Source organism: Puccinia triticina, chromosome 10A (genome assembly GCF_026914185.1).
Source record: "Puccinia triticina chromosome 10A, complete sequence".
In the NCBI taxonomy this organism is placed as follows: Eukaryota; Fungi; Basidiomycota; class Pucciniomycetes; order Pucciniales; family Pucciniaceae; genus Puccinia; species Puccinia triticina.
In genome coordinates this window covers 4,143,715-4,166,284 of record NC_070567.1, presented here as the reverse complement: position 1 = coordinate 4,166,284, position 22,570 = coordinate 4,143,715, and the positions used below count along the sequence as shown (strand labels likewise).

General features: G+C 44.6%; 5 protein-coding genes across 5 annotated transcripts; 2 read left to right on the top strand and 3 right to left on the bottom strand.

Moving 5' to 3' along the window:
• Positions 1 to 515: 515 nt before the first annotated feature.
• PtA15_10A395 (uncharacterized protein) lies at positions 516 to 3,474 on the top strand (the record flags this gene model as incomplete). Its single annotated transcript, XM_053160565.1, has 2 exons — positions 516 to 533; positions 3,334 to 3,474. The coding sequence occupies 2 exons, from the start codon at positions 516 to 518 to the stop codon at positions 3,472 to 3,474; spliced, it is 159 nt and encodes a 52-aa protein (XP_053024527.1).
• A 4,750-nt stretch (positions 3,475 to 8,224) lies between these two features.
• On the bottom strand, positions 8,225 to 9,961 carry PtA15_10A394 (uncharacterized protein; the record flags this gene model as incomplete). The annotated part of the gene is made up of 7 exons (XM_053160564.1): positions 8,225 to 8,542; positions 8,631 to 8,824; positions 8,963 to 9,224; positions 9,343 to 9,435; positions 9,515 to 9,598; positions 9,674 to 9,879; positions 9,955 to 9,961. The coding sequence occupies 7 exons, from the start codon at positions 9,959 to 9,961 to the stop codon at positions 8,225 to 8,227; spliced, it is 1,164 nt and encodes a 387-aa protein (XP_053024526.1).
• A 4,166-nt stretch (positions 9,962 to 14,127) lies between these two features.
• On the top strand, positions 14,128 to 18,024 carry PtA15_10A393 (uncharacterized protein; the record flags this gene model as incomplete). Its single annotated transcript, XM_053160563.1, has 4 exons — positions 14,128 to 14,144; positions 14,231 to 14,279; positions 14,358 to 14,889; positions 17,840 to 18,024. 4 exons carry the CDS (start codon positions 14,128 to 14,130, stop codon positions 18,022 to 18,024), a joined length of 783 nt encoding a protein of 260 aa, XP_053024525.1.
• A 260-nt stretch (positions 18,025 to 18,284) lies between these two features.
• PtA15_10A392 (uncharacterized protein) lies at positions 18,285 to 19,038 on the bottom strand (the record flags this gene model as incomplete). The annotated part of the gene is made up of 2 exons (XM_053160562.1): positions 18,285 to 18,931; positions 19,017 to 19,038. The coding sequence occupies 2 exons, from the start codon at positions 19,036 to 19,038 to the stop codon at positions 18,285 to 18,287; spliced, it is 669 nt and encodes a 222-aa protein (XP_053024524.1).
• A 1,997-nt stretch (positions 19,039 to 21,035) lies between these two features.
• Positions 21,036 to 22,253, bottom strand: PtA15_10A391 (uncharacterized protein; the record flags this gene model as incomplete). Its single annotated transcript, XM_053160561.1, has 5 exons — positions 21,036 to 21,391; positions 21,453 to 21,506; positions 21,571 to 21,715; positions 21,857 to 22,113; positions 22,181 to 22,253. The coding sequence occupies 5 exons, from the start codon at positions 22,251 to 22,253 to the stop codon at positions 21,036 to 21,038; spliced, it is 885 nt and encodes a 294-aa protein (XP_053024523.1).
• Between the last annotated feature and the right edge of the window lie 317 nt (positions 22,254 to 22,570).

The following is a 22,570-nucleotide window of genomic DNA, read 5'->3' as shown; positions in this document are numbered from 1 at the left end:
TACTTATGTAAGTTGGTTTGAACTGAAAATGCAATACTTTTGATGCTACATTTTTGGCTCACAAAGCTTGTTCTCACAAGCCCAAAGTTTCATTTAGCAAAATTTTACAAGTCATAAAGCTTTCTAGTTGTACTTGAGGGAGTGACTCTTGATGTCTAAATCTTCAAAATAAGGCCCTGTTTGGACGACCTTGGTAGATGTCATAAATTCTCAATTTTTACTGGAATCATGTGATATGTATTTATATCAATAATCTTGCATGATCTAGCACTAAAATATGAAATTTATGATGTATTTATCATATCAAACTGTGTCCAAAACGGGGCCTAAACATTTCCTACACTGCCAGTGCTTTGCTTCATCCATCTTGACAGGATTTACAAACCTGGTGGTTTGTCCAGCTATGCTTTATCAATTTTCAATCCTCAGATTATTGATTCTCTCAATCCCAGTTGTTTATCCTGAGTCATACCAGCGCATTTTTGGATCTCTCAGAACAGGCAAAGTTGATCGAAATGATTGCTGCCTTCATGGTAAGTGTTTGCATTCATATCTAGGACCACCATTGAAAATGATTCCAGCATAACAATTTATCTTGTGAATATACTGACCAGAAACCTATTTGATACTTCATGGCCCAAAAACACATCCTACACCCAAACACCAAAGCACTTGCCAAAAATCCAGATCCTGGCAGTGGCACAAAAAACAATCAAATTTCTCCTGAAAGACGTTAATCCATCATTCATTGAAATATGTTTGCTTCATCAGGTTATGGATTCTAATATTTTGCCTTCTTTCCAGGTTCCCACATGCTGAAGAATTGGGACAAAAATCAACGTAAGTTATTGCAATTATTGCACTCTGCCTGACTCAAGTACTATATGATTGATTAAGGATTGTTCTGGAACACTTAGAAAAGGTGGTTGTGCTTGATAAATATTCAAAGAACCTTTCAGAGATTCAAATCAAGCTTCTTAAACAAGATTTTGATTCAATCACAAGACAGCAGATGAATATTGATCCTGAAGAATTGAATAAGGCAATAATGATATTAGAAGGATCTAAAAATAATCTTGAAACACTTACACAATGGAGGCTATTCCAGCTAGCAGATATTGATTTTCAGGGTTCACATTCCCAGTTCAAAGAATGGTACATTGCAAATGAAAAGGATGTTTCACTCCATAAACAGATTTCAGAAGTTCCACTAGAAATATTTGCAGTGATCTTTGATAAACACCTACAGAGAGTAGGACATTCAACTTTGAATGAAGTGAAGAAGCTGATCACTGATTTAAAATTCCTTTGGAATCCTACATTTCAAAACTTCATTCCAAATTCTAAACCTATCAGAGAGCATATAAGGGATTATTTTTTCATGATTGTTGATTTTTTGTTTGAAAGTGAATTCATCAATAAAGAAATTATTAGAAGTCTTTTTCTAGAAGAGAAGGTTGTCTTTGAATTGTTCCATCATACTATAAATTGTTTTAAGAAAGAAACTAAGATCACAAATTTAGATTGGGGTCCAAAATTGACAGAGAACTGGTACTGGAAACATGTTCAAAATTTTCATGCAGGTATTTCTAGTTTTAAATACTCCCATTCATGCTTGATTTGATCCCTATCCTGACATTATTTTTGTTTCTTTTTTTGCAAAAAAGTGCTGGGAATGAAAGAGAAAATGATTGTTGATTTTGTTTACCTTGTAGAACGAGTATCACATTTGATTAGGCATGAGATGCCAGGGTATGATGCACTCAAATTATTGGGAATGATATCAAAGAATTATTCAGTTGGAAAATACTTCAGCAAACTGAAAAATCTGCAAGATTCAAGTAATTTAGTTTATTCAACAAGTAACAGCAAACCAGATAATGCATTGAAAAGGGATCTAGCAGACTACAAAGAAGAGATGAGAGGAATGACCCCCCTGGTTATTCTTTTGAATTACCCTTTTGCCCTCACTGGATCTAATGAAAAACATCTATATGAGCTGAGGCCAGCAGTTTTTGATCTTTTAGTTTTTCTTGAGGATAAACTATATCCAGGTATCCTTGAAGAATTGTAAGTATTCAATTCAAATATGAATTTTTTGGGGTAACATTTAAACTGAATTTGGATAATTTTATTGATGAAAGTATTACAACTTGCCAATCAAAACAGTTATCCTTAATCTCCACTGATAAAGAATATGATGTAAAAGAAATAGTAAATCTGATTACACTTTCCTCCAAATGTTACAGCCTCTTTTCATTAGCTAGGAATTATGAATTCACCTTTAAGGCATCCCCTGGAAGAAATCTGTTTGGTATTTCTTATGATGAATGTGTTCCTGATTGGTATATCACCAGATTAAACAACATCCTGCCTGAATGGATAAATATTCTCAATCAGGTTAAGCAAGGAGGAGAAGAAATAATCACAATTTTGGCTCAAGCTGACAAGAATCTGGATGGTTTGGGAAAAATCAAATGGTCATTATTTAGCACCTTATCTAATAAAAATTAGACTTGCTTGGAATCCTGTATTTCCATGTATTTTATGTTCTATTTACCTTGAAAAATCCATATTCTAGCTTTCATTATCCAAGTTTATTAAATCCACAGAATCATGGAAGGCAAGATCATGGGTTTTGCCTATGCTCATTAGCAAAAGACATATTAGGGGGGTTCACAATAGGATAAAAGTAAAATTTTAGAGTCAATTTTAAGGTCTTTATCAACAAATTTTTAAAAATCTGGCAAGGTGTACAGGACTGGGTATCCCCTGAGAATCAGAGCAACATCTTTATTTTTTAAAAAGTTGTTCACAAAGGCCTTAAAATTAGCTCTAAAGTTTTATTTTTATCCTATTGTGAACCCCCCTATTACAAGTTGAAAATAATCCCCAAATACCCCGGGGGGCACCTTGGATTGACCCTCCAGCTTGTGCTGCAGCAACAAGCAAAAGTGGGCCGGTCAAATTGGATTTCAAGGAGGGCCTAATCAATTGATTAGGGCAGCTCCAGGGAAGGGGTAGGACGGAACCAGAACCCCTGGGGGGGGGGGAGAAATTGTGCTTGAGCACCCCCTCCTTTTATATGCGCTTGCCACCCTCTTCATCTTGCACGCCAGCTATTCTCCGCGCCTTGCTTGCTATGTATGTAATTAAATACATATTGATGTACTCGTTGCCAGGGCCCTACCGGGACAGGCTTGATTCAATCCAAATTGCCATGGATAATGGCAACCGTAGTAATTCCTTCTGCCTCCCCACCTTGCATTTTCACTCAGTGTTCAAACCCTCTCAGCTGACATCTCAACCACCAGCATGAGCAAATAATCGTAGAAGGAGCTCCGGCTGAGCGCCGCAAACATTGAGGCCATCGACTGGCTCACCGGCACCCTCAACAACGACAACGCTAACACCTTCCTGCAAGAACTCCCCCACCATTCCGCCGCCTCCCCGCCCCACACACTCGCCTCCTGATCCACCTTGCTTGACGATCCATCGGCCCTAGCCTCCGCTGTTGTCTTCTTTGCAAACTTTGGTGACAGTCCCGTCGTCGTCCTCGCCCCCGCCTCCTTTGTCCATCCCAGATGACCTCCGCGCTTCTCTGAAGAAAAGGCATGCCACACAAGGTCAGCACTGCCAATACCGGCCAAGTGGTCAATAGTTTAAGTGAGCGATTCTACTCCCATGCACTGAATTCTCTTTTCCTGCTCAAGTTAATATTTTCTCATCTTACCAGGATGACATCCAATCTGACATCATACCCACCGGACCTTCTTGAGTCAAATGACCATAGAAGGACCAAGCCCGGCTCTTTTCCAGGCCATGTGAACAGCACATCGTCATTGAGCACAAGCAACAGCCTCGCGCTGCTGGCCAACAAGGCACATCCGAAGAGCTCAGGCAAATACTATCATGCTACCATTTTGCTCATGAACAGCGTTGACCTCCTACTCCAACTCTTCCCCTCCAAATCACACGTATCCAGCAAATACTGACCCCCAGAAGTCTCTCCTTCTTCCTCTCCCCCCCTCTCCGACCACGGATACCCCACGTTGCTTGTTGCTGCCAGCCTTCTCCGACTACTGTTGCTTGTTGCTGCCAGCCTTGGCCCCAGCCCTCCACTTTCAACCTCCCCAACACCATCACCGCCGCCCATCACTTCACTTCTAGTAATCTGACCCCCCTAACGTTGAGTTCAAAATGCCTACCAAGGAAACCACCAAAATTGTATATAGCTTCACCTAGATCACTCAACAAAGAAGAAGCTGTGACTGGTGGGAAATCTATGTGTTGTGGCATTGTCAAAAAAAACCGATTCCCCATCCTTGTGCAGCAATTTTTCTACCCATCAAGATGGTGAACTCCCAGAGTTGACCACGCAGAGCAAGTATGGTGTACACTTTGTGCGTGAGCCCCAGCTTCTGGGATTGTGGGGCAAGTGAGCTCAATTAAGGTACAATACATTGCATCCTGTCAGTTAGTTTCCCTAGATCACGCTTTCTTCTCAGTATCTTTCCGGAAATTCAGACAAGTTTTCATTTTAACCCTGTTAAGCCAGCTTCCGAAAACCTCTGGATGTGTCATTTGACTCTGATCCCAAGAATTTAAACTTTTTTTGGCGTTGTAATCTGTAAAAACCTCACACTCTTGGTTTATAAGCTATTCATAGATTCCTGGCTATTCTAACTTAACACAAGACCCTCTTCGGAGGGCCTGGTGCAGCCTGGCTGGCGCGGAGCGCCCCTTGCGAAGCGAGCCTCCGAAGGAGGGACTTGCGCCCTATACCCCCCTGCCCACCCTACTCTTTTTGGCATTTGGCAGGGCATTATTTTAGAAACACTATCAAATTTGATCCACTCAACCATTTTTTTTCTTGTTCAGTGTGCCATGACTGCCTGCTTCTTCTCTACAAGCATGCCAAAAATCAAGTGTCCCACTCACTTCAAAATTGGTGTTTTTCCTTGTTTTCCATGGGCAATACATCCGCAGGCTGCTTATGTAATGTAAAGCCACCAGTCAGAGTACAGGGAGTGGTGCCATCAAACCTGAGCACTTTGAAAGTCTTATTATGACAGTAAGAAATGGTGAGAAGGTCCAAAAATAATGCTACATATTCTACAAGATGCAGGAGAAGGAAGGGGTCATTTGGCTCAGCAGAAACTCCATGCTATTCCTCATGACTGAGGAGGTACAAGCAATAGAATGGAAAACAGCAAAAAAACAAGAAACAGTAGTGCAAGCACTGGCGCCTAGTGTATAAGTCCCTCCTTCGGAGGGTCCCTGCGGGACGGCGTCCCCCCTCCACAAAGAGAGGGTCTTAGTTAAGTTAGCTGGCTATTGTGGTTTAACTATATAGCTTGATGGCTGCCATATCTATCAAATCCATGCCCATGCCTCTATCCCATAATTTATTTTGTTTTATCCGCCAATAAGAGTCAATGTCTAGGGAAACATTGGGAGAAAACTCAACCACCCATCTTAACTGACCATGATTGCTTGTGCGCTCCACAGTATCAAATATTGAGTTCTTCTTCTGCCACAGCCTGTTTGAGATACCACCTGTTCATCCACTGTTACCAATCAACATTTTCCTGGCAAATTTTTCAAAGAGTTGGAGCAAATATGATTTGGCTCAGATATTTGATGGTATCCCTATCCTGCCAGTAGGTTTCAAATTCCAATTTCTGTTAGCCGAGAAGGAATTTCCCAGCATAGCATTCTTAATCTCTACTACATCCTTCTATCTCAATACGCCAATTATAATATATAAAAGGTCCACGTAATCAGGGACAAGATTACATAAAATGTCAGCGGTGGTTTCAGTTGGGGAGTGGGCTTCTTAAAGTGAGTACAATACTATATTCACCTTCCTGGTTGTTCCACATAGAGTCTGGTCAAAAGTATCTGATCTTCATCTTGGTCTTGTTTATAGTGTCAATTTAATTTAGGGGGCTATGAAGGCATAATTGCAGGTAGCTTGAATATGAAACTGCTATCCAGGGGTGAGTGAGCCTAAAGAATATGCTTTAACAAGTTGCCCTTTGCATACAGTAATTGAGATAAGTGGGGCTGCTATGATTGTGTTGTGTGGGAGATTGTGGAAGGGTACTCGGCAATGTTAAACTAAATTTTCTTGTGTTTGTCCATGGGAGGCCACAGTGCACAGTGGGTTGTTTGAAATGTATAGTCCTCACTATCTTTGAATGAAAAGGTGTGCTTGAGCTTATGGTGGCAAGGATATTGTGGTGGGTCCGGTACTAATTCAAGGCACGCGGCAGACAGTGCCAAAAGTGTAGAGCAGGTAAACTTGTAATGAAATAACTGGGATGGGGGTAGGGGGAAATGTGTTTGGCGGAGGTGGGGGAAAGGGTGGGAAGGTAGGTACTAGGCAGGCCACAGGGGGGGTTTCAACCCTGCAGCTTCTCAGACAGGGGGTTTTAAATGCCACAGGTGTCAACCCTGCAGCGGTGTAGCTGCTTTGAACTCTAGTAATAATTAAAAAGAGACATTTTTGGGGAAAAAAGAATAAAAAAATTCAGAAAGTCAACACTACTGGGGAATGAGAGCAGGGTCAAAAAAAGGAAAAATAAATCTGAAAAGAGGAATTGATGCACAATCAAGCAGTTCTAGTCCCTTGAAAAATTTCTGGTGGCATTGTGAGGGATGAAATTTAAAATGAAGAAAAAGAAAAAAAATACACCTCAAACTTTGATCCTCACGCGCAAGCTCTGTTGTCTTGGGTATATCTTGGGTATAAGCCTCACATTCACTTTGTGCATGGCTTTTGCCAGCAAGTGCTTGCAAGGCTTTGTTAAGCTAGCAGTGAAATCTTTTTTACAGACTTCTGGCCTTTGGCCCTCAGTCCCATTGTCTTCTCCAGTGAAGGGATTCCAACCCTCACACTCAGCCTCTAGCTTTATTCACTACCAGCTAGCATTCTCAATATTATAAAATTATCATCTCAATTAAGACATGTAGTTCCTAATTTAGTTTACTCTAGACTTGTAGCTCTAGGAAGATTTAGGCAGGTAGTTCTAAACATGTTTTTTTCCCCAAGACATGTAGCTCTTGAGAAGGTTCTTATTGTATTTAGCTGTCACAAGTATGACATGGTACTCTAGTTCTTATAGTACTCTGACATCATTGTAATTAAATCATTGAGTCAGAGCACATTCTTCTGTTGACCACCCTCAAGAAGTCACCAAGAGAAGCAAGTCCCCATCCACTCTTTCAAAATTTCCTCTTTATCCTCTGACCTCAACGGTGGGTCTCAAAATCTGACAGAAAGCCAGCCAAGTATGAATACTGCAACACCAATAATCAGCAGATATCATAACCCATCACCACCACCAAGCCCTGAGGTGCTTCCACAGACTCACAGAGAGTCAAAGAAGCAGGGTGCAGACTCAGTCAATGAAAGATAGTGCAGCTTGCCATGAGCAAAGCTTGGGCCCAGGCCAGTTAGTAGCTTCCCAATTGCACACAAGGATGCAGGTTTGTGCATTGATGAAGAGGAGGGACACCAGGATCATCATCAGATCAAGGATCCTTGCCCTTTGCAAGACAAAGGCATTGATGGCAATGTCAAGATGACTTGCACTGTACACTACCAATGGCTATCAGTAATTGGTTATAAATGATCTGTGCATGTAGATAAAGACTTGAACTTGACTTTCAATCCTGTCTGCACATTTTGTGGGCATAGATTAAAGTCAATTGTCTGTCTTGCAGCACTACCATGTGTACAAGTCATGTGTGTCTTTATCATTCTACACAAATCATCGCATCAAAAGTTGCACCTTGATCATCATTCTTGTCAATCTTCAATTCCATCACTTGAGGTTTGATTTTCTTCTTGTAAAAATGCATGTGTGTATTGTAAGTGTTTTCTTCAGTCTTTCTTGAACTTCCTTTGCTTCATGTAATAATCTGTCTTCAAGACACACACACAGCCAACCAACCAAACAAAACATAGAAGAGAGACACTAACCAAAACACGCACATATGCTTAAAACACATACACAAACATGCACATGGGAGTGCATAAGATTTGGGCCAAAAAAAAACTAAAAAAAAAAAAACCAGGTGGGATTTATGTTTGTAAAAAAAATTTAGAGGGACACAGGGCTTACAAAAAATGGGGGGAGGTGTTGAAGAAAGAGAAAGTGGAGACAATCAGAGAAGGAGGAGGGATTATCAGCTGTCGAGAAAGATAAGAATCGGCTTAATCGAGGGAAAATTTCGGAAGTTCGACGGGTTTGAAGTTATCGACATCGATATTCCTCTCGACCTTCAACTTTTCCCGCACGAATTCGGGGACCAAGGACTTGATCAACTCGGGCTTGACGGACAACTCGAGCTCGGTGAAGTCGAACAACTCGGGCAACGGTTTTCCCGAGCTCAATTTGGTGTCCGGTAGCTTCAACTCGTCGAAGAACGGATGGCACATCGCCTCGATCGCCGTTAATCTTGACGAGGGCGTGTATTCGAGCAGGTTCGAGACCAGCGTTATTGCGTCTGGTGGCGTGCGAGGTCGGAATACCTGTATTTATGTATACATCAAAATCCATCTCCTGTCAGTTTTTTTTTTCTTCAATGAATGCAGCTGTTCTCAATATGCAATGACCTACCTTCGGGAACGGGTGTGCTTTGATCTGGGGAAACTTGTGTTCCATGTAGTTAGGATTCATCGTCTTGATCTGTTCTCGCGTGGGAGTGCCGAGGACTTTGATGATCTCAACCAATTGATCGATTCCGCTTTCGCCAGGAAACAAAGGCTGGCCGAGCATCAACTCAGCCATGACGCATCCAGTCGACCAGATATCTGTATCGACGTTTGAGTAGATCAACAAAGACCATGACATCGATCACGCGGACAGAAAAATAAGGGGGGGGGAGAGACTATAAGAGAGAATTACTGTTATAACGAGACTTGAGGGGCTTATCGACTGTGGGGACTGACCAATGTTAGTGGTGTAGTTGGTTGCCCCAAAAATCAGCTCTGGTGCTCGGTAGTACCTCGAACATATATAACTGACGTTCGGTTCTCCAGCCACCAAGATCTTTGCCGATCCGAAATCACACAACTTGAGCACTCCGGTCGAGGGGTTCAATAGTAAGTTCTGAGGCTTGATGTCTCGATGGCATATTCCAAGCGAGTGGATGTAGGCTAGCGATCGCAAGAGCTGATAGACGTATAGCTTGATGTTCAAGATCGGCATGACCTGAAGCATGAGTGGGACCAACGGATCGATTAGACCATATTGGACGCGATGCGAGAGCGATCAGTCGGCGATGAGAGCCAGCCGCCTGATACACTGGAGCATGGACTGGGGAACTGACCTGCTTTAATTTGGAGTAGTGGCGGGAGGCCCGGTACACGGTTTCGGGCACATACTCAATCACCAAGTTCAAAAAGACTTCATCGCGCTTTGCCTGCCGAGGATCGTATGGGGGGGTGATGTAAGCAACCAAGAATATCGATACTCTAGGAGCTTGGATAGGAGTGGCTCACCTTATCTCCGCTCGAATAGAAATAAGCACGTAGATCGACAACGTTTGGATGGATCAGCAGTTTCATAATTTGGAGCTCTCGATTCTGGGGCCGTGCATAGATACAGGTGAGCAGGTCTGGGGGGGGGGGGGGGGGGACGAGGAAAAGGGTGAGACGGACTTTGAATCGTTTATCTTGCAAGACTTTCTTGATCGCGACCTCTTCCTTGCCAGAGGGATGGACGGATCCGACGACGAGTTGAGCGCTGAAGACGACGCCAAAGGAGCCGTTCCCGACAACATGAGTGCCGGTGTAGCCGATCTCGCGTTGCTCGCCCGTCCGCCCATCGCAGGCGAGGACCTTGATGACTTTGTTCGGTTCGTCGACTGTGTGTGGCAGGGTGGTAGGTCAGCCTCTGTTGGTGCTAGTCAGTCTGCTTCTGGCTAGGATGGTGGACTGACGAGACATGGTAGATGGGGATTGCTTTCCGATCGAGAGAGAGAGAGAGAGGCAGATAGAAAAGAGAAAGAAGCTGTTATCCTGGGCGGTCGTCTGGTTCCTGTTGACCGTCGCTGGCAGTGGGTGGCAGGTGCTGAGTGTGGGGTGGGAGTTACGTAGCCAGGCGGGGGTCAGCTGATCAGCGGGGCCAGCTGACTGCCTGTGCGCAACTTACAGAAACACACCGTCTTCGGTAACCTGCCGAATACATACCTAAAGATGAACTATTTACGTACAAACACGCACAAGCTGCCCCTCCACTCTGCCCCTTCCCCTGCCGCCCCCTCAGCCAACAGATCGCATCATCTGACCGAATCCGTGTCCAGGACATCGTGCCTCTTGACGGCCGAGCTCGAAAATCGCCTAATTAATGTTTAATTTAATTATCAACATGCCATTATTGTATCTGTATGGACAAGGAAACCGATCAAACCCGTCGGCTCTGCTGACACACAAATCATGTGTTATCAGAATGAAATCCTGCTTCTTTTCGGTTGTTGGCGGCTTGGTTATCTATGTATGTGGAAAAACCCTATCTTTTTTCACATTTCCTTGGAGGCTTCATGAGCACGGGCGAGTAAGATACGGACAACTTATTTCAGAAAGTTTCAACTTTAAGATTAGATGTCCTCGATAGGAGCAGGGGAATAATCACAAATAAGAAATTGCCGGGAGTCCGTATGCAAGCAGAGAGAACGATCGATAGGCGTTGCTTGCGGTCGCAAGCCTCAACTTTCAGGAGACATCTAGACAATTCAACAAGACAGAGTTTCTTCACCAGGGCACGCAGAAAGGAACATAACAGAGACAAGTTTCGCAACCTGCATGCAGCTTATGAACTCATTCATTCTGAATTCTGGAAGATGCGCCGGAGGATACGATCAGTCGAGCGCAAGCCAAACCATGCAATTTGTTCTTCTGTTTTTCATCGTTAGAAGAAGATATATTTTTAACCCAGCTTGTCACAAGAGCAAAACAAGTGTTTTGTTTTGTATCTGGAATCTATGACTCCCACGCCCCCGAAGCTCCCGATCTCCAGTCTGGACATGCTAAGCCCAGTGTTTTATGTTTGGAAGGCAGCATAACTGCCTTTTCGATGCACCGTTGTGTTTACAAACAAAGAAGAAGAAGAAACGATGTTACCAGAAGGGCCCGATCCAGATTAATTGACCTGACCAGCAAAGAGAAGAAGGAATTGGATGCCAATTGGCTTCCATATCACTTGAAAACTGTGGGGTATAACTTATATTGAATCAAGGTGTTCCTCTGGCGTAGCTCAGGCTGGCGCGAAGTCGAGTAGGTCTCCTTTGCACCGCCAACAACCCATCGAAGGGAGGGGACGGCACGAAGGTAGGGACTCCCTGCCGGGTAAAAATATCTACCGTCGAGGGTGATCACGTGGGAATTTAAGGGCAGCTCTTCTGCACTGGACTAATTGCTCAGATGAACTGGCGTTCGCCTCTGCCAGCCGGGGACCTGTCTGCTAAAGACGGCGCTTGCGCCGTTTCGCTGTTGAGTTTGTGGGCGTCGGAGCGGCCTTTTTTTGGCCGGGTGGGAGGGCGTTTAGGAGTGGCCACCAAAAGAGAACGGCCAGCACGTGCTCGCCATGTCGGCCAAATGCACGATCAGATGGGGCCTGAAGTAAAACATACATTTGAGTATTTCCGGTTGCGCGTTGCGGCTCGACGGCCGTTCTTCTGCAGTCAAATAGCTTCAGATGGACAGAGGTTCATCATTTAGGAGTGCCTCCACAGTTTGACTTCACACCGCCGCCGGCCGTCAAGACTAAGCGGTTTATGATGTTTGCATAATTCCGTATTCCATTCGATTCAGATGTTTCGTCTCTGTACGTACCCATGAGGGCGAAGGTCGACGAGCAGAGAGCAAGGTACAAGGAAACTACGGAAGAACAGTCAAGGAAGGCGGAATGGCAAGACCACTGTCCGATCCTTAACCCGCGTTCCGCCCCGTCGGCGTAACCGAGAACAAATGAATTTCCTCCCGCCGTCGGGCCGTGAGTGTCAGACCACCTATCAGGCTATGGTCCCAGGTTGTTATATCAGGGGTACGAGAATCCGCTGCCCTTTCACGTCTTATTTTTTCAAGACAATTGTCAAGTTGTCCCAGACAAGGCAACCGGGCTAGATTACAGGAGCGAGCCCCGGGGAAGGGGAAGGTGAGAAGAAGAAAAATGCCCTCCCCTCATACCACGTTCGACTCGCTTGCAGAATAAGGAAGGCGGTTTCCGAGCGCGTCTAAGTCACTACAGAGTAGACTGAAGGAGGCCCACAAAAAAGAGTGCCGGCAACGTGGGACCCTATCTTGACCGCCGGTCCCACTCAAGATAATGCCCAGCAGAGCAATATACCTGTAGGGTTTGAGTTTGTGGCCTCAGACGCGTCATATCATCACGCTGACTCAAAGTCAGATCTTATTTTTGACGAGAAAGGGATTCCTTCGCCGGCTTGGTCTCAATTGGCAGAGCCTTATCGTTTCTTACTCCGCAAACCAAACCAGATTATAAATTTCACGAACTTTATTCACCGCATGCTATCATGGGAACTAATGAGATTGTTATTGCTTACGAGAGCTTAATAGAGTGAAGATGGCATGTATTTAAAAAATAAACAAATGTTTGGTGCAGCAAGCGGTTGAGCGAGGATCCAGAAGACATGGATGCCCAGGTAATCCTTGAGAAAGGCTGGTTGTGAGGTCGTGAACCGGAATCGTTCCATTCTCGCGCTTCAATGTCCTCTGTAGACATCTGTCGAGATTCCCCCGGCACAGGTGGCGTCCTTGCAAGCTGGTGCACCGACGTACCGGGATTGAACGCCCGCGATGGAGGCCAAGACGAGAACCACGAGAGAACTGATTCCGTGGAAGTGCTGCATCCTGATAGTCTTGGGTTTCTATGGACATGGGCGCAAAGAAGGGTTAATCGGAGCTTGTAGTCAAGAGCAAGGACCAAGAGGAAGAATGGGCAGTCAAGAGCAAGGACCAAGAGGAAGAATGGGCTTACGGGATTAAAAAGATTGAATCGTAAGAAAGAGTGTTGGTGATTGGTTGCTGAAGGTGGTGATAGTTGGGGATGATTTCTCCAATCCACCACGAACCACCCGGTATTTATGCCCCACTCACAGCGATGCGCCACGGCCCACGCACCAAGTCCTTCGTCCCATGAGCTCTGCTCCCCACACACCTCAGTGCTTCTTGCAACCGATGGCCAAGGGACCTTGACTAAGGAAAACTAGGCCTGACAGCCTGGTTTTGCCCTTCACGTGATGACAGCAGATTCATATTAGACTTTATTTATTCAAATATTCACTTGTCTTGGAAGCTCACATGTTGAAGGACATCAATCGTTGGAAATGGAGGCTATTTCCGGCAGGTAACGAGCTGCTCAGCCGTATCGTCCTTGCGGTGAGTTCGCCCAGGTAGGTTTCCAATCTTATGTAGCGCGGAATATGACTGTCGAAATCGGATAGATACCACGGATACGCACGTTGAATCGGTCCCGTCAATCGAGCGGGCTTGATTGCACAGACTTCTCCGCACGCTCGGCGCTACATAAAATTGGGAACCTAACCACGGCGGTCACACCCCAAGGGCGAAACAGCTGAGCGGTTCGTCGTCTGCCGGAAATATGTACATAGCCTCCAGTTCTAACGATCGATGTCCTTCGACAAGTGAGCTTCCAAGACAAAAAATGTTTGAAAAATACGCAAAATCTAGTATGAATGTGCTGACGTCACGTGAACACCCAACACAAGCTGTCAGGCCTGGTTTCCCTTGAGTCAAGGTTCCTTGGCCACAGGTTGCAAGAAACACCACCCCATGCGATACCCAACTGACTATCCAGTAGCCCCTGTACAAGCCGTGTGAAGCCTTCTGGATAGTCATTTGGCGCGCCTCCCAAATCCTCCCTACATTTCCCTCTCCCTCCGACATTTACATGTGAAAATTTACAACTCCGTCGCTTCCACAGCCAGACCAAACATTTACACTGTTATCACATAACTATGTGTTTATATGTCAGTAACTCTATTCTACCCGTTGGGCTCGGGTACGGGTTCTAGCGCTACCCGAGGCAGATACAAGCTATCCCATTACCCGTCCCCGCCGGAACCGGACAGGCTATGCCGGTTGGGCTCGGGTACGGGTACGGGTTGTTGCCCGCCAACTGGTAATGTCCAGTTCACAATAAACAAGATGTATTCAAACCATTGGCGTACCTTCAAGATATCGGCCACCACCCAGCAAACATTCAACTCTTCCAGCCCTCAGCCTAGTAAGTCATGTCCCTCTTCCAAATTTACCCCTCCATTTTATCTTCTAAAATGCTCCGATTGTTATTTTGCAAATTCAGCTCGAAATTATGGTGCGACGACAAAACCGACCAACCTTTGTTGTACAGAATATCAATACTACTGGAACTTCCCGCCGCAGCCGGACAAGCACGCGCCAGGAGAGGAATGCACCCCAAGAACGCCGAGAACGTGAAACCATTCAGCGGGACATTGCCCTAGCACGCCGGCTTGGACTTATTGAGAATGTAGCTCCTCCCGAAATCGACCCCATAAATAGCCAGCATCAATTCGAGCCAATTATTGGAAGTTATGACGATCAACACTTTGATGAGGATGTACAGGCTCTCCCAAGTACTGCCCATGCAAGCTATCACCGAGCACGCCGCTATGCTGAAGAACACGAGCAACTCAACCAGCGTTGGATTTCACTGGAAAAACAAGCTATAGCAGCCTATATGTTATGCTTCTATAACACTCGGAATTGGACTGAATGGAGTCCAACCTCGAGTTTGTTTGAATTTGACCAAAGCCTCTGTTCCTGTAGCGCCAACCAGATTCACTCCCGCCGTGTGGACTTGTTTGACATTGTTAGTAAGTGTGATCAATGCCTTCTTTGATTGACTAGAAAACGGTTTGACTTTCCTTACATCATTTATCATGTTAGGCCGGGAACCATCTGCGGAAGTCAAATTTTGTGAATGTACACCAGATGTTATCCGGCTTATCTACTACGGTTATCTTGCTAGCTCCCCAACAAAACCTCGAACAGCCTTCTCAATACGACTGGTGCAATTCTACAAGCTCATCTGGCTATCTTCGGTTGTCTCTATTGCCGCCTTTGTTAAAGCTCTCTCAGCTTTCCTGGATTCTCGAAGCAATAGGCCAACATATTCTCGTGGTGGACGCTATCGGAAACGCATACTCCAAGTCCCTTTTTCACATAGTGTTGATCTGTATTCACGAATTCAAGCTAACCGCAAGAATTTGTTTGATGATGGATTACAACTCACCCAGAACGGCAAGTGGGCAGCCAAGTGTCCTCGCTGCTTTGCAGATAAACAACATGAAGTCAAAGGTGATTCCAATGAACCCGATATCATTATTGCACTTGATGGGAACTTTCAGCAGCGTCACTATGCCTATGCGAGTAAAGATAATCCCACCGAAACTCAGTATCCACCCAGCTTCATTGCACCATCAAAGATCAGCCCCGATGCTGTATTATTTGCAGCCACTGAAGCAGCTGCAGTTGGTATTGATGTGAGTTTTGGAACGTCAATATTTTTGAATAAGTCATATTATTCCATTATGTAACTTTTTATTTCACTCTTTTTATACAGCCACCATGCTCGGATTCTCACAAAGCTGCGAACGACACCCGCAACGAATCAACATGGGAGAAATGTGATGATAATGGACTTTTTGGAAGTGTATGTCGTCATGACATTCCACTTCTGTTTGTTAACATCTATAAAACTGGTGAGAAGTATGTTTTCTTATCTTGCTCATTTAATCGGACAAAGCACACCAGATCATCTGAGACTGCATTATCTTAAATCTCCTCAGATTGTACTATCCAGTTTCAATTCTGCGCAACCTCTTGTCGGACTTTCCCCAGCACAAGGTTGGTATCCTGTACAACCTTGGCTGTCACCTGGAAAAGCACATCACAAAGGTCAGGCAATTGTTTTTATTTAACTTAATTTCAGTTGACTAACACAGTTTACCGTGTACTGCAGCGTGGCCTGATGAGTGACCGAATATCTGACTTGAGATTTGGCACATCTGTATTTCATTCATACGTGCATGAGTGGTCATGCCAGGTGGAGTACAACCCTCGACTCAACAAATGGTGGGGACTTTCAGACGGGGAGGGCATGGAGAGGCTCTGGTCATCTCTCTCCCCATTAATTCCTAGCCTTTGTGTATCTACTAGACTTCACCGACTAACTTCAGTCCAGTCCCTTGCCGACTATAAAACAGCTCAACTCAATGAGATTGCAGGTATGTAGTTTATCGGTATCAGAATGTATTATGGTGTTTGATTTCTTTTATCTCAGCCCACTGGTTGTTACAAAAGCTTCAGCATGCAGAAAATGTTCTAGAAGAATCATCAGTGGCACTAGTAAAACTACGTGGCGAGGCAAATCCATATACCCCTGGAATTAATTACACAGATGCATTTTTTGAAGAACAATGGCACGCTGAAAAAGTGTATCACCAAAATGCTGACCGGGACTCAGAGAGAGAAAAGGTGGAACTGGGGCGTCTTCTATGTTTGGAAAAGGAACATGACGAAGCATGGTATGATCGTTTTTAAATTTCTTTGGCTTTCATTGAGTGCTAAGCACTTCAACTTTGATTTAATCTAGGAGGTCAGCAAGCGCAATCACACCAGTGCAAGCTATTTCTCGCCTTAATGCATGTGCAATAGTTGCGAGGGAGCTGGAGGCTCAAAGGAGGATAGTAGGCAGCTCTGGTGTTGCAGACAACTTGACTGGTGCGAGTTCTCAATAGCACATATAATTTATTTTTCACTGGTGGGCTGATGCACATTTTTGTAAAATCCAAGAAACTCAATGTGATGATCTAGCAATGTTGTGGTACACAAAAACCGAACTTCGTCGAGGATTTCTGGCACTTGTAGAGGAGAAACAGCCATTACTTCGGGTCACTCGGCCCGGTGAGAGTAGCACACTTGGTAAGCTTTGTTTTTTGCTTTAACTGATCTGACCAGATAAGAACTAATAAAATGCAACCACAGGTACACGTGGTCAACAAAAGATTATGAAAGCACTGCGCAAGAGAGCTGCAAATCTACGCTCTGTGCTTGATCGATATAATCAGCAGGTTGACTCATTCCGATCCAGAAATCCAGATCGTGTTGCCCCACCTACAATCAATTATTCTGAACTTATTGCTCTACAAGCTGACGACCTATTCTGGAATGATGGTCTTTTCACCAATGCAAATGAGCCCTGGGCTGTTGACCCACGCACTCAGCAAGGTATCCGCCGTTTGGCCTATTTTAATCGTGCGCTTGAGGAAATACGACGGCTTGGATGGGAATCTAGACGTGCAATGCAATGGGCTACTGAGCGCCACACCCGCCTTCTGGTGTTGTATATTGCCCTCATTCAGCATGAAGACGATTGGATTGAGTATTTTGCTCTTCAAAATCAGTCAAATGCAGAAGCCAATCCCCTTGATGATTCAGTTCAACCTTTGATTCCACCAACTGTTCCGGTAACTTTACGGCCACTTCTTCAACACCCTTATCTAGAGCATCCGCTCAAAGATTCACATCAATTCTCATATAAGGGACCACTTGCTCACATCGCCTCCGCCATAGCAGTAATTCACATGGGCTTGATTGAAATCACTTCATTACAACTGGATTGGAACGACAAGATGCAAGAAGTTTTTGAAAGGACTCAATCACAAACTGGCGATTCGGAAATCTTTGCTAGATGGAATCAACAAGTGAAGCGCATAAAGAGATCAATTGATCTGAATCTATTTTCATATTTTGTGGAAAAAGGTTTCGACCAATTTGTTAGGACTTTGAGGTATGATGTTCCAGATGCGGAGACTGCAAATCTCATTGACGGTGATGAAGAAGACACTATTGATCTTGAGGAGGCTTATATTGAAGATATTGAGCAAATTCTATCTACAACCATGCTTGCTGATCTTGCACAAGAGTTTGGTGTTGAACACGAATGAATATGATGTAAATAGGTTTATTTTCTCCATTTTCTGTAGTATTTTCAAAACTGCCATAGATGTTTTTTTCCATTTTTTTAGTGAGATAAATCATTGCCCAGTTTTACTTAGAGATTCTATTGTTTACTCATTTCCAAAAATCAAATTAGTAAACGAAGCAAGAATTAAGACATAGCAACATTTTGAAAACTGGAACATACAAAAACAATAGCTTCTTATTAATTGAATGACAAGGATAAGAGAAAAGAACTGGGGAAAATCTAACTACTCCTGGGGTGCTTATTTTGAGATCTTTCATCTTGATCCATGGTTTTCTTCCTTTTGGCTTCAGGTGATAAATTCTTGAGCTTCATGGCCCTTGCGACAAGTCGATGAGAAATCTGGAAGGAACAACCAAAGTGAGTGGTTTTCTTGGTCGATTTGAGCCCTTCCGGAGGGCCAATAGTGTGATGAGCGAGTTCATTGCTTTTCCATAAAACTTCAATGATACCTGGAGTTGTTCCAAAGTTGATGTTGCAGTCAAATTCAGGGAATCGAAGCGCATGGTCACGGATGTTGGCAGGTGGTAAAATAGGACTTCCAGTTGATCGGTCAATGTAGCTAAATATGCCGTATGTGAAAACATTTTTATCTTTATCACAGTGTACCTTATTGGAGAAGTCGTTTGACGTCACGATGACATTTGAGCATAAGGGAGTCGGATCCTTCTGATAACTTTCCCAAGCAGCATCAGACCAGCTTGGGATTCCAAATTCCTTGAGCGCTTCGGTATTTTGGGCATGAGCAGCTTTGGAGAAATGACGGAACCAATGACTGATGAATTCATTGTGACTTCGTAACTTTTGTCTAAGGCGAGCTTCCAGTCGGAGCTGTGATGGTTTCAGGTTTTTCCTAACAGCATATGTACCTGAGTGAAATTGTCAGAGGCTTCTCTTCAAACAAAACGGACTAGGAAAGCTTCTTACCAGCAGTTTTCCCTTTCTCATACCCACCTCTGAAACCGATGCCAGACATACGACCACTGATTTTTTTTGAGTTCCTCAAGTTGGACCGATGACTAGCCATGATGTAAAGGTCCTCAATTAATTCGGAAAGACGAGTACAAACGGAATCCGGCTTTTGGAGTGGATGGAACTGAACAAGGAATATAACCTTTTTGCTAGATCCAGCAGTAACAATTAAATTTTTAGATCAAGCAAAGGTTTGTAGTTCTATGGAAAAGGGGATTTTTTTCGGCTTCTTAGACATGCGTAACAAGAAAGGGCTGACAGTGGAGTAGTAAAACTGAGTTAAGTAAGAGGTTTGGGAAATGGTTTTTTTCGCTCGCTCTGAAAGTATTTTAGAAAAATCTAGGGAAATTTCTGTGAAGTCTTCATCATCTAATTCATCTATTTCGGTTTCATTGTCTGAGTTGGAAATGTTATCATCTCTTTGCGAAGAAGTTTCCGAGGCAGCTGATGAGCTGAATGACTCTTGCTTACTTGCCTGGACACCAAACTGGCCCCCAGTTGGGTAAGCAAGAAGTCCTTCATTCATAGCAACGGATAAGATAAAACTAAGTGATCGATGTAAAATGGCAAGATGAAGAACTAGATTCAGTGATGGAACGATTGGGAGAGACAGTCGGAGCCAGCATTGCAAACCCTCTTCCCTTATAGAATATTTTGCAACTACTTATACGGCAGTAGCAGGTGAAGATCCGACCTGTTTCATCCCCTGGGGCTGAAACAACTGAGTCCAAGGGGAACAGGGAGGAAGCTACTCGTAGAATTAATGCCCAAAGGGGAGAATTGACCACTGGTCCAAGCAACTTCGCCTCAAAGAGAGGGTCTCCTTGTTTGAGCTTCTTCCCAAAGGGGGGGAAGGAACTAGTATACTCTCCTTGGGTGATATGCTATCATCCCAAGGAGAGGAAGCGAATGGCATATTATTCAAGTTTCAGCCCGGAAGCAACTCGCTTCCGCATCCTCTCACAGAAAGGGAGGAACGAACTAGAATCCTCTTCTTGGGTGATACAGTATCATCCCAAGGAGAGGAAGCGAATATCGTGTTGTTCAAGTTTCAGCCCGGAAGCAACTCGCTTCTGCATCCCCTCAAAAAAAGGGAGAGGGAGGAACGAACTAGAATCCTCTCCTTGGGTGATGCAGTATCATCCTAAGGAGAGGAAGCGAATATCTTGTTGTTCAGGTTTCGCTTCCGCGTCCTCTCAAAGAAAGGGAGGAACGAACTAGAATCCTCTCCTTGGGTGATACAGTATCATCCCAAGGAGAGGAAGCGAATATCGCGTTGTTCAAGTTTCGCTTCCAGATCCTCTCAAAGAAAGGGAGGAACGAACTAGAATCCTCTCCTTGGGTGATACAGTATCATCCCAAGGAGAGGAAGCGAATATCGCGTTGTTCAAGTTTCGCTTCCGCATCCTCTCAAAGAAAGGGAGGAACAAACTAGAATCCTCTCCTTGGGTGATACAGTATCATCCCAAGGAGAGGAAGCGAATATCGCGTTGTTCAAGTTTCGCTTCCGCATCCTCTCAAAGAAAGGGAGGAACAAACTAGAATAGAATCCTCTCCTTGGGTGATACAGTATCATCCCAAGGAGAGGATTCGAATCATGTGGCCATCAGAATTCTCTCAAAGAGAGGGAGCGATTGTTCATGCTTGAGCTTCGGCCCATAGAGAGGAAGCAAGCTTGCCTCAAAGTGAATAGCCTTGCAAGGCCTCCTTCTTGCTAGACGAGTCGCAAAATCCTCTTCGCGAGTTCTCGCTCGCCAAAGTTTTCCGCGTGAGCAGTGCTTAGCCTTGCAAGGCCTTCTTGCCGGATGGGTCCCAACATCCTCTTCGCGAGTTTGAGAAATTGGACACATGAAATAAGGTAAAGAAAAAAATATACTCGACACATTGATTTTGAATCAAGCAGACAACTTAATTTTAGCAGACATAAGACCATAAACAAGTGAAGAGGGGAGAACAGAAAAACACAGCTCAATGAACAAAGGCAGGTCACACTGGGTTGAGCTATTCATCAGAACTCATATCGTCATCACTATGAAGGGAAGGTGTAGAACTGGAGGGAGAGGATCTAGAACAACTGCTACTGGGTAGTGGGGCTTTGAGAAACTCAGGGGTTAGCACATAGTCGGAGCTGATTCCATCGGGTATAGTCGGGTCGTAAACAACGTCAATGAGCTTATCATCCAAGTCAGTATGTAGTATGGTTTTGGGTGCCGTATGGAGGTTTCGGCTAGGACTTTTGATCCATGAAGCCTGAATCTTTGCCCCAGGAAGCAGGACAAGCCGGTACTTGATTTTCGCCAGCTTGAAGTCTGTTTTAGTCCATGGCCACGTCGTCATGGCACCATTGGTTTTCTCAGCTGAGGATTGCAATCGTCAAGAGTTGTTGTGTCTCTGTTGGAAAAGAGATATGAAACTTACCAACTAGTTGAGACATGCGAGCCTTTGCCGATACCGGTCGGTCCTTCATCCGGCCTGGTGAAAGGACCAAGATAAGTCAGCCAGTAAAGGATGATTTGAAACGTTTAGCTCCACTTACAACGCCTGGTATTTGCATAAGCTGTAATCTCAGCAACCCCATAGCCAGTAAGGTAGGCTTGCATACGAGCAGGGTAGTGTCGTTCACCATCAATGTTGCGAGCAGCAGCAGTAAAGGCGGTCGCACTGTGAGTAGTCTGAGTAAACTGAAAGGTGTGGCCCAAGGTGCCTGGAGACGGCAAAAAAAACCATTTCACAGTTGCAGCTCTTGGCAACGTGAACAGCCTGTGATAAAAATATCAACAAATCAACCACTCCAATTGTAAAACCCGAAGTGTGCGACTCACTTGTTGGACCCAGCTTTCCATAAAATTTTGTACATGATCCGAGGCTCGTTTGAATGATATTGTCTGACGTTGACCCCGTTCAGCCTCGGCAGCAATTGACTCTTCCTCAGCAGTATGATGTTTGTTCGGATCATCAGCCGGAATCAAAGTTTCAGGGGGTGGTGGATCTGCAAACGAAGCCCTCTCTTCAGGCGACAGCTCCCAATATAGATCAGAAACACCACCCATAGCCGGTCGGTGCTTGACGCCTTTTCGACCTGTAAAGTAGGTAATGATTCATTCATTCATGGATGAATGGCAAGCTGTGGAAGAGAAGCTACTTACGTCCCCGGAACACGGCTCTAGCCCCTGTAGTTTTCATGAATCGGTTCCAACGGTTTGGCTTCTTGATAGCCATACGCCTGCCTCTGTTCGAAGATCATAAAGATTGGAAAGCGTAAAATCAGTACCAAGTGGTACATACATAGAGCAATGAAAACAACGTACAGATATCTATCGACCATGGGCATTGATACACCACGCTCAATGGCTTGAACGCAAAGCTCCTTGCGCTGCTTGATGAAGAACTGGGTGAAAAACGTCCGGTCGGCATCTGACATTGATCGTTTGGAATACTTGGCTGCATCTGCAGCAAGCTCAGCCTCAGTCTGATTCATCAAGTCATGAGCAGACTGTGGTTCTGGTTCAGGACTATCTACTACCATTTGTCTACGT